Source organism: Fistularia commersonii, chromosome 3 (assembly GCF_037954325.1).
Source record: "Fistularia commersonii isolate RoL2024-O1a breed Wild chromosome 3, RoL_Fcom_v1.0, whole genome shotgun sequence".
In the NCBI taxonomy this organism is placed as follows: Eukaryota; Metazoa; Chordata; class Actinopteri; order Syngnathiformes; family Fistulariidae; genus Fistularia; species Fistularia commersonii.
The window spans coordinates 7,227,975-7,239,762 of NC_141286.1; the positions used below are offsets into that span (position 1 = coordinate 7,227,975).

An 11,788-nucleotide genomic window follows, 5' to 3' on the forward strand; every position below is an offset into this window, starting at 1 on the left:
GTGGTTAGATTGAGAAAAAAAAGAAAGATGTCACATGTGCAACAAATACTTTATTAGATTGACAGTGCTGCAACAGTACAAGTTTGAGTGTTTCTATCTACAATTTGCTCAAAGACAATAGAAATTTTCCCCACAACTGCCACGTTGTGTGTGTGTGTGTGTGTGTGTGTGTGTGTGTGTGTGTGTGTGAATTTGATAAGAGTGTGGGTTGGTTTCTTGGCCAACCGCAAATCGTTTCCATAAAAACAAGTAGGGTGCTGGGGCTTTTTCAGAGTCTGTAAAGAAGCCCTCAAGCCTTGGGTAGTTATGGGTCATATTGATGGATGCGTAAATAATAAGTTAGTTGCAGCTGAAGTTTTCAATGATTAGCAGGTGCAGGTGTGGGTGTGCACGCACACTGCACAAATAGAAGATCTGGAACGCTCAAGTATTATGTACAATAAATACAATGAAGCTATTAATAGCAGAGAAAAATTGACATCTGATACTGTGGTCAGTAGTTTCAGTTTCGCATCAAGCAAAACTGATTTCGTACAATAAATGCTGTTAAATTTGATTTCTCATCAAATCAGCCTCTTCACATGTCTTAGTTTGCATTGCAGGATTCTTTGGTGGTATTTGCAAAATAGTTTAATTTCATAGATGCTATATATAATCAGAAGTTAATTTTCATAAGTTTCATTTAATTAGATCTTTCTGTATACTTGTCAAAGCTATGCACACATACAGACATGCTCCAATATACCTAATTCCTCTCATACACTCATAAGCAACAAACAGCTGATTTATAGACACATAACCAGACATTCATATGCTCAAAATCATACCAGCAAAACTTTTCCATGATGGGTTCACATCATCTGTTAACACCCAGGTTAGAATTTTCTTTGCTTAGCGATATCTTAAAATTATTTGTGAGTATTAATTTTCCACTAGAGTAAAATCATCGTTTGGAGCTATGAAGTGGTTTTAAACGCTAAGCAGCTCTCAGTACTTCAAACGCATTTCTGTGTGTTTTACCTTATTTTCCCAGTTCTGGTCCTACAGCATTGCCGAACTGCATAGATATATTACAAGATAAAGGAACAGCAGTGTCTGGTGTAAACACCCTCCTCTTGTTACACATCTGTGTCAGGGAAGGCTTCATGAATACCAGATCCTCTCCCATTTCAGAGCAGTGTATTCACTACGTACCCGCATTCCCTTAATTTTCCATATGACATACCTAAAAACCCTTTTAGAGTCTCTCTTTCAACAGCAACATTTTGTCACATTGTTCATCCCTTTTACCAAAATTCTGTTTTTAAAGTTTGACTCTCCCCCTCGTTCTCCCGCTTCACTTCAGGAGCGATATGTCATCGGCAAAGTCCCCGTTTGGGTGGAGGCAGCGGACGAAGCGCCACTGGCACACCATGAGACACAGCGGCAGCATAAAAAGAGCACAGATTCCCGCCATAATGTATGCGATGGTCATGAGAGTGGATTCGTCTGTCTGAGGGATGTTGTAGCCGCAGTCCTCCAAGTCGATACCGTGGAATGGGCCTTCCACGGAGGCTGTTCGGAACTCATCGTGAACTGGGAAAAGAGAGAAGCCGTGGTTCTTAAGAGGTTAGGTCTCAAGCCAAGAGAAGTTAAAAATAATGTCAACAATGGTGGAAAAAAAAAATTCTTCATTTTCACATTTGGGTGTCACCACAGACTGTTTCTAATGGAAAAATGTTTGATGAGACGCCTGATAAGACTTGATATTGCTAAGACTTCAGAAGAAAAAAGAAGCAACCATTTTTCAAGCTTAACTCATGATGAAGAAATGGTCTTCTTTGAATCAGGAAAGCTAGCAAAAGATTTTTGATTTATTTAGAAGAACATCAGTTTTTTAAGTGTACGTATTATTGTTTGAGATTGGAAAATTGCTTGGATTTTGCAGGAAGTGTTTAAATCAGCTTGTATTTTGGCACTGGAGCAGCATGATGTCTTCTTCGTTGATATTGTCACATTGATTCGGTCAAAAAGTAGCCAGCAGGGTGCCCAACTAGAACCAACACGCTGGGCAAATCAGCAACGGGGCTCATCAGACCTTCTCCGGCTTTTATTTCTCACCGTGGCACATGCTGACAGCAAAGCCGATACGTTTCCTCTCACGGTCGAAGACCACATAGAAGCCTTCCATAATGACAGCCCCCATGACTGTCCCAGTGCTGGACTGGGATACGGCAAACTTGTAGCAGTCCTCTTGGTCTGAAGCCACTTCTTCCACTGGCCGCAGGTATTGCTGTGGAAAAACAGAAAGCCGGGGATCAATCTCCAAAACCTCATACAACCTAAAACAGCACCGTCCATGGATTCGATGGGAGACTACACTCTCAATATATACCAGAACCTAAATTTTCATCCAAAATAAAACCTGTGTCAGTTAGACGGTCACTGAGTAGCAGAACGACAAGCTGTTGTTCATTCTTTTACTTTTCATTTCCTATAATGCTTATCAGGCATTATGGACCACAGTGGAGGCTAGAGCCAGTCCCGGTGGTCATCAAAAGGCAACAAATAGCGACATACAACCATTCATCTTCATATTGACATATACAAAACCATTTAGTATTTATTCCTCAGTAAACTTACTGCATGTCATCGGACTGGGGGTTGGAAATCCCATGCGGGCATAAGGAGGAAATGCAAGCTCCACATGGGAAAGGACCCTGTCACCAACATGATTCACACCGATAAGCTGGGTGTGTTCAGCTTGCTTTAAAAAAAACCATAAACTCAGTCACAGGGTTTACAGAAACTCAGTTCTGTAAACCCTTTTGTCAATAGAATGTCCATGTCAGCACTCCAACTCCATTCTAATTTTAAGGTAAGCCATTTGCTTTGTTGTCACTAGAGGGCATACTTGCCAGGATATAGAAGACAAAGTGAAGATTCATAAGATGTGTCTCATTCATCACTTACTCTCCCACAAATGGACACAAAGCAAAACACATTGGTAACTTGTAATGAAGAGAATCACATCTCCATTAAGTAAATCTTGTGACAGCATTTCAAAACATTTTCGCCCGAACAGGGACTTGAACCCTGGACCCTCAGATTAAAAGTCTGATGCTCTACCGACTGAGCTATCCGGGCTCTGCCAGGTGAGAGGCTCCTACACATATTCTCACGTTGTGGCCAGCTACACCGTTTTCTTTCAGTATTTTCAATCAATATTGAATTTAGAAACTTGTTTTTTTCTTTGTTTAATTTAGTATGTGTGATCACATACACAATAATGTCAGTCAGTACGTTTGTATTATTATTAATGAATTCAAAATTGATAAAATTGATAAATATTTCAATTTCAATTTTTATTTTGTTCACCTAGTTAGCCTACACATAAAAATTTAATAAGAAATGTGGCCCACCTGCCAAAATAATTGCCCAAATCCTGGGTTAGAGGTAAGATAAATGCCATTCAATCTTCATAGTATCAGGGGCCAGAAATGGGGGATTATGGGGCAGGGCAAACCCAATAATCTCTGATCATTCAGGCAGAGTAATACCATGATATAATAATTACCTGGGGCAGGATCGAGATTCTGAAAGACTGGTTACGATTTTCACTCATCAGGTACAGGGTGACGACTGGGAAGATGTTCCAGGGTGTCATGCCGGCCTGCCAGCATACTAGTTGCTCCCCGAGCCAGAAGCCAGGGGGAAACTGTTGTGTCTGTAAAAGGAGTTAGGATAGTGTTTATCCATCCTTCTTACCATTGAACAATAGGGCATGATTGGAGGCTGGGGTCTTCATGTAGACTTGGACTGGGAATGAGGCGGAGCTATATAATCATTTTGAGGAGACACGGTTATAAAAATTAATAATAGATAGTGTGTTCCCATCTTACTACTCCTCTTGTCATGAATCACTTCTTTTCTCCCTTATTTCCAGATAGATTCTCACTTATTTCCACGTCATTTCAACCTAAAACACAATACTTTCCTTTCTAAATTTTTAGGGAACACCCACATTGAGGTATTTTCATGTCCATCAATTACTAATCAATTACTAATCGCTTATTTTTGGGTGATTTTTAACTAAATATGTAAACTGCCTTTCATTTATGGCTACCTCGGTTTTGTTATTTTTTTATTGATTTATTTTTGGCTTTTCCTGCACCCTTCAGATGTTACCTCTAAATGCTAGTTCACGAAAACTGAACTGGATGTTCTCAGAAATCTGGCACCAAAATCATCACAACCACTTTTTTTAACTACTTAATTAAATAACATACTATCGGTAAAACAAGCTGTATCCGCCAAATGTAAAATGGACAAGTGCTCTTTAACAGTAGATTTAAAAATGAGAAAAATAAGTGACAAGAAAAGAAAAAAATAACTTATTACTTAGCAATAAAACAGAAGTTGTCAAAATGTATACAATTAAAAGGAACGTATACACATTTAGATTTTTTGTAATTATAATTTTGAAATTATTTAATATTTTTATATTTTATAATTTTATAATTAATTATAGAAATATAAAATTTATATCTATATTATAGTTATACATTCTCCAGTACACCTCAATCTTAAGCTCTTTTATATTATTCCTCTTTTAACCTATTTTATATTATCTCCTATCTTGTCTCATTGAACTGAGAGAATTGGAGATTGTTCAAATTGTGTGAAAGAAGTCTACTTGAGAACCGAAAACAGAACATCCTTAGAGACTTACAGAAGAAGCTGCTTCAATGGCCTTGACTGCTGCCTGGAAAACTTTTCTCGGCAGTCGAAGGTTGGTGGTGCCACTGTCCACAATACTCTTATCATAGTTGTACTGCAAAGACAGACGGATGATAACAGATTACAAAACTCATATTTTACGATCAGTGGTTTGGCAGCTTGGAAATACTTTGTCTAATGTCACCTCCTTGCAATCCATGTTGAGGTCTTGTCCATTCACCTCAATACGCACAATAATGACCTCATAGTACCACTCCCTGCGTATGGGAGTATACCAGAGCTCTCCAACGTACAGTGATGGATCCACTCCTCCAATGATCTAAAGGTGCAAACAAACAAAAAAGAAATAAAAGAAGCAAATATTTACTGCACTGCTGAAATCGAAACTAAGAATTCATGCCTTGTTGTTTGTCTAACCATACTGCCTCCAACGGTGGCACCACCAAGGGAATAGTTTTGGGTAAAGCCGGCTCCACACAACTGGAGTGAAAAGAGGTTGGGGACAGGGGTCTGACGGACCAGGGAGTCGAAAAAGGGTTCCAGTGTCTCGTCGGGCTGGAGAGAGACAGAAAGAAATGACTGCCAACTGTGTTTTTTCCATCAGATGACACTGAACCACACAAATCCGTACCACTTGCTACTTTAAAATTTTCATCAATGTATATAATGTACAAGAGCCTTGACAGTATTAGAGTTTTAGCTGTGAAATTCAAATTTGTGTGCCCCTGAAAAAAACAACAGATAGATGGAACAGATGAGTTCAGATGTTTTTTGTGAATTCAAACATTGCCAGCATTTTTTAGGGTTGCTGGGGAACAATCGCCACTGTCACTGGGCAGCAACCGGGGTTTAACCTGGACTCTCCATCAGGGCAGTCATAGGGCCACACAAACATTCAGTCTCACAAACATTTCAGTCTTAAAATTTGTGCTAAAGGAACTCACACAAGGAGAGATTTCCTCCTTCAAGAGTTAGTCTTTGCTGTAAATGTATGGCACAAAATTATGTATTTCCCAAAGGATGAAAGACTTTTATGGGTCACTCATAGGGTCTCTCAAATGCCGTAAAGATGAGGTAACATTTGGTTTCCAGTAGAAGGTGTTAAATTAAAAAAACAGTTTCTGAAAACTGGCATCACATGAATTTCCCACTCTGTGACAGTGCTTTCTGGCAAGAGAAGAGAAGAGAAGAGAAGAGAAGAGAAGAGAAGAGAAGAGAAGAGAAGAGAAGAGAAGAGAAGAGAAGAGAAGAGAAGAGAAGAGAAGAGAAGAGAAGAGAAGAGAAGAGAAGAGAAGAGAAGAGAAGAGAAGAGAAGAGAAGCTGTGACTTACCCGAGCTATATCAGCATAGGCAAGACCCAGGATTCCCTCCCAGTTGGATCCATTGATGAAGAAGCGATCGGATTGAGTAATTGCAGCAATGTTGGCACGCAGGGAGGCATTGGGGCCATGTGGAACAGAGACCAAGTCTGTCCCCAGCTCACCCTCCCAGCGACCCTGGGTGTAAGGGACATAAACACTCCTACCAAGGTCACGGTAAGATGTGGAGCTGTGGACAGACAGAGCAGGAACTTTAATTTCCAACATCACTGTAATGTTTTTAATCAGCGAAAGACCCGATTGACTAGATTGATTTAGTCTTTACTCACAGAGAACGATGGTAGTATCTGCGAAGGAACGGATGAGCAGCTGCTCCTACAGCAAAGTTACTACTTCCTGTATCCACCAGGATGTTCAGCTAACAATTTCAGGGAGACAGAGAGACATTTATTGAACATATGCTGAGTTTACAAAACAAAGGCTTCATAAATAACACTGTGATGTTTTATTAACTAACAAATTGGAAAGTCTTTCAAATGTGCACTTAGTCTTGCATCTTTTGATGTCGCTATTTTGTTGATTTCTTAAATTCTTGACATCAGATGTCAATGCTATCCCCAAGAGCTTTCTGATGTTATACTGATGTCCAGTGAGGCTCATCATTAAAAATCTATGCAACAATAACTCGTTACCATTTAAACATGACTCAGATATCAGCTTGGGAGCACTTACCCCTAAATACTTGTGTTGGCACAGAAAATCCTTTTTCCATAGTATCTACCGCCAAAGCAATCATACAGATTTATATAGTTATGTTGATTTATACAGAATAAGTCAGGGTTCGGTAATTTGCTGAATTCACTTGGACATTTTCTCTATAGAAACAGATGTTTTGTTGAAAGAAATTCCTGGCCAGAGCAGTGGTTTTTTTTAAATGTCTTCGGTTCACACATGATTGTTCAAACACTGCTGGCCCAACAAGCTGGAGAATAAAAATACTCTCAATTACAACCAGTAAGCAGCCTTCCTTTCCAATGACCGATTGTCATCTTTCATGGCTCTCCATATCCTAACCTCCTCCATATCCTATCCCGGCAAAGTCCTGCACTGTTTCCTGTTACCCTACTTGTCCTCTGCTGTCCCCTGTCCGTCTCCTTTCCAATACTCCACTCCTCTCAGGTTGCCCATTCACTTTCCCAACTCTCCACTCTCCAGCTCTCTAGTCTCAGTGTCTACGTGGTATCATATTTTGCACTAAAATACAGTTTGGTGGATGTCTGAATGAAGCGAAGGGCCCATGTGAATAATTGATTTTCAGCATTTCTTTTTTAACATTATTAATAAAAGTACCTCTCAAAGTGCGTAGAGTCAGTAATTTCAATATTTCAAAGATAAAACTAGGCAGTGTTCATTAAATAATTAAGTATTGCTGTGTATTACTGCTGTTTCATCTATTATGCACATACACTCATACACATAAACTCAGATTTGTACAATTTTAATGTACTAATTGAAATGAGTCTCTGTCTAACCCTGGTTACTCTTTCATTACTGATGACCAAATTAAATTGATACACGAAGAAACCGATATCTTACGTCGAGAAGCATCTAAGCAGGCTACTGCTACAAACATGAGGGCAACTGTGCAACCACAGCAATATGTTCAATAATGGAGCGGCTCTTTAAATATCCAGAGAAGGGTTGGGTTTGAAGGTCCGGCATATCTAGACAGTGTCTCTCATTCCTCTTTTTCTATCAAACACACACACACACAGACACACACACACACAGACACAGACACAGACACACACACACACACACACACACACACACACACACACACACGGCAGCACAAAGGCACACATCTCCATTTACTATCTTTAAAATCATCACCGCCATCGGCTGTACATATTCCATTGGACAGAAATGTGCTGAGTGCTCAGGACTGATATGCTTCCTTCACGCACATCCTCCTCCCTGCATGCACACACACACACACACACACACACACACACACGCATGCGCATGCGCACGTGTGCATAACACACAGGGCTGCATGTTTCCCTACTCTCTCTCACTCTCTTCCTCTCTTTCAAAGACCATAATACCACAATATTTAAAAATGTCTGTCAATGACTTGAGGTCAATGACGTGATTTTGAACCTTCCATGTATCCACAGTTATCCGGACGTAATGGCTTGTTATCGTTTTCAATTTTTAAGGGCCTGCAAAGTACATGCAGCAATATGGACATGATTTTCCGGCCTTTCTACTCTAAAGTAGGAACTGAACAGTGACCTGTGGTCTACACTCATTTTCCAAGGTAATAAATTATACACAATTCAAGGGGTTGTTTTACTGAGACCAAATGATATTGCAAGGCTCCAAACAGGCTTTCAGCCGCTGCTCATCAATTCTTGTATAGATTTTTCTATGTACCCCTCATTCGCACCAACAGACAATTTAGAGGCACAGAAACGAGGACATGCACACACACACACAGAGGCCACAGCCGGCCACTGGAATCCAACTCGGAACCTGACTGCAACCAATGATGAATGACCGGACAAGGAAACACTCACATCACGGCCAGAATGGAGTATTGTATTTCTTTGACTGTCTCTGGCTGGCTGTTTGTCACTGTCGAAGAAAAGAGAATTCCCCAACAAGGCATATCACTTTGTTTTGTCGTCTTCCTTTGGCTCAGAAACACCTCTGCTTAGCACCTGGGGGCACACCATCTTCTTCATCATCTCTACAAAGTCTTCTTTTAAGCCACCAGCCTCCCACCCACATTCTTCCTCCATGCCACACACTGGAAATCTCTCCCTCAATTTTTCTGTATGCCTCCCCAATGCTGTCCTCTCCCTCAGCATTTCCATCTCTCATATAACAACTTTTTGTTACTATGCTTCACCACGCTTCCCATCTCCTCCTCTCCTGCCACCTCATCGCCGTCTTTGCCCGTCTCCCTCTGCGTGCCAGCCTGTACAGCCCAGCTGCACCCGGCTGGCAGTCCTCACCCGGCAGAATTAATGGCTCCATTATCTGCCGCAAACCATTCAGCCCTTTTTCCCCTTTGTTTCAGATTGTGCATGCTTCGGGGTCCTCTGACATGTCGGTGTTTCACAAATCTGTACAGACACTTTCCCCTTTGGTCACTTTTATAAAAAGTGAGGTGTTCATCATGTCAATAACTGACAATGTGGATTTTTTTTTTAAACTCCCAAGATATCTTTCTCTCATTAAAATTACATGTGGAATCGTCAGATTTATGTTTTAATTCAAATGCATACAAAGGCTTTGGGATGCACTTGCGCAAAAGTAACAAGTCAAGTCAGATTTTATCTATATGGTGCCAAATCACAACATATCACAACACTAGACATGTAGAGCAGGTCTGGACCACACTCTAAAATGATTTGTGGAAACCCTCCATTCCCCCATCAGCAAGTGTTAGGAAAACACTGCTTTTTACCGGGAAATCTTGGACGGATCTGAACTCAACGCTGGCAGTCTTCTGCCTCAACCAATTGAAGGGGAAAGAGAGAGAAGGACAGATGAAAAGCAAAAGTGTGATAGACAGCGTTGGTGTGACGGTTGCGAGCGTCAGGCGCATATGACCTTTCGGGCCATTTTGCCATACTGTTGTGTACCGTCGTATTGTCTAGTGTTATTGTCTCTGTTGCTCTTCGTATGATGTGAAGGGAGGGTACAAAGTAAGAATTTCATTACATTGCCTGAATCACCATATTCTAACAACATATATGACATCAAAAACTTTAACGTAGAAATATTGAATTTTAACAAATTCATAAACCATCCCAACTTCAAACATACAAACATTTTTTTCCCCACAGGCTGTTAGACTTCTGAATTCCACCCAACACAAACAATCCCAACAGGCTGCTAACAATGCGTAAGAGCAACTTTACTCCCCCTCCTTAATTCGTGATGTTGAGTATTTCTTTTTTACTTGGTATTTATTACTTACTTAAATCACAATTGTGCAAGAATTTACTTACTGCCTGTACTGTTTTTGTATTTCTCTGTAAGCTTCCTAACATCCTGTTATGTGTTGTCGAATTGTTTAGCGTTATTGTCACTTAATGTCTATTGCTATTGTGTGCAGAGAGTGTACACAAAAGTTATTGCATTGCCTGAATCGCCAAATGACACTAAACACTTTGAAAAATAGTGAATCTTGTATTACGACAGTTTTACAAGTTCAAACTAAGCTCAAAGGACCGGTCCATCACTGTCCGACGTAGCACTCATGAGATAAGAGTCAGAGTCTATGGAAAAGTCGAGCGGTGTCCAGTCTGACCTGAATGATAACAGAGCCAGTGTCATCCTCAACACAGGTGAGGGTTTTACCTTCTGCGGCGGGGACCCCACGGCCATCTCCACGTAATAGCCCTGGCCGGATTTCCCACGCAGGTTATCGATCATGTCCACGAAGCTGACGCCGCCCGCCGTCGCTCCTCTCCGCCTGCGTTCGCGCGTCGCGGCGGTCGACGGCGTCGTCGGCGCGGGCTCGGCGCGAGCCCCTTGCCGCAGTGGCACGCGGATGGCTAACGGCAGGCCCGAGGCGTCCGGCGCGGTTCGCCCTCCGCCGCCAACGACGAGCGGACAAAACGCCGTCAATGTAAATAAAACCGACAACCAGCGAGGTCGTAACGTCGACGGCTTCATGTTCGGCGGAGGTAACGGCGTCGGTTGGCCCGTCGCTCGGCGTGCACCTGACGGCTCTACGGTCAATTTGTCATCCGAACGGACGCGGCGCGGAGCAGATAAGGCGGCGAGGATGCTAAAATGACCGCGGCTAAAACCATGATGGCAGGTGGAATTGTTTTGGAGTTTTGTTGTAAATTAAAACGGGGAATCTGTTTCAAGGCGTGTCTACCAACGTAGTTTGAATTAAAAAAAAAAGGAAACCCTCAACGGAAAAACCAAAATCACACTCGCTAATATTCCGGGCTACCCCCGCTGTCAGACAGGTGATCGACAACCGCAGGCCTTTGTCATTTTCTCCACGTATTCTCACGTAGAAAGACCGAAGCCATCGTCTCTAGGCAGGCTTTCCGGTGGACTCCCGCGGTCCGCATCCTTCCCTTTCCCCCAAACCGCTCATTCTGTTCCCCGCCTGCCAATCTTTCACCTCCCGCTCCTCCTCCATTCAACCCGCCGCATCCTTTTCCGAGCTAGGAGAACCCCAGCATCAATTCCGTCAAGGTGCGCAGTGCACACGACCACCACTTCCGGTTTGGATTTTCAAAATAAACGATGATAGAATCATTATAATTCTTCATTGTCATATCTGGCAGGATATACGGTACGGAACCCGACCGAACAAAAGTGGAGTCAAAATTAAAAATGTAAATAATACCTGATCTGGCATTTCGGGTAATTAAGTTTTAACATCATATGCCGTTTAGATTTGCATTTGAAGGCCGTATCCGTCTTCATGCTATCCTGATAGATGACGTTTTTGTAAATCAGTTATTACAATTCGTATAGAGAAGACTCAGAGACGTCGATTGTACGATGCACTTTTTAATTAAGTCAAAGAAAATGGAAAATTAACTTGAAATTACCATAACATTTAAGTCAGCAGTATTAATCCCAAACTAAGCATCCCTTGTCTATTTTTTTTCACAACCGAATTTTTTATCACATTGTATCTTAATATCTGTCATCTTTGCATGCACATGGTTTAGTCAGTGGAACTGCAGAATAGCTTTCTCGTT

At 41.5% G+C, this 11,788-nt stretch overlaps 1 protein-coding gene and 1 non-coding gene across 2 annotated transcripts; both read right to left on the minus strand.

Moving 5' to 3' along the window:
• Positions 1-37: 37 nt before the first annotated feature.
• bace1 (beta-secretase 1) lies at positions 38-11,273 on the minus strand. The gene is made up of 9 exons (XM_086143467.1): positions 10,416-11,273; positions 6,368-6,456; positions 6,051-6,267; positions 5,137-5,274; positions 4,904-5,038; positions 4,712-4,813; positions 3,557-3,706; positions 2,101-2,272; positions 38-1,575 (listed from the first exon to the last, which is right to left on the minus strand). The coding sequence occupies exons 1-9, from the start codon at positions 10,731-10,733 to the stop codon at positions 1,337-1,339; spliced, it is 1,560 nt and encodes a 519-aa protein (XP_085999593.1). The 5' UTR covers positions 10,734-11,273; the 3' UTR covers positions 38-1,336.
• trnak-uuu (transfer RNA lysine (anticodon UUU)) lies at positions 3,054-3,126 on the minus strand. The gene has a single exon. It is a non-coding gene; the product is annotated as a tRNA-Lys (tRNA).
• Positions 11,274-11,788: the final 515 nt, after the last annotated feature.

Bases quoted from the DNA above. Each gene is read 5' to 3' on its own strand.
- bace1 (XM_086143467.1), bottom strand. From the start codon at position 10,733: ATGAAGCCGTCGACGTTACGACCTCGCTGGTTGTCGGTTTTATTTACA. The intron at 6,457-10,415 runs GTAAAACCCTCA...TGAAATTGTTAG, and splicing joins TGGGGTCCCCGCCGCAGAAG to CTGAACATCCTGGTGGATAC. The intron at 6,268-6,367 runs GTGAGTAAAGAC...GTCTGTCCACAG, and splicing joins AGATACTACCATCGTTCTCT to CTCCACATCTTACCGTGACC.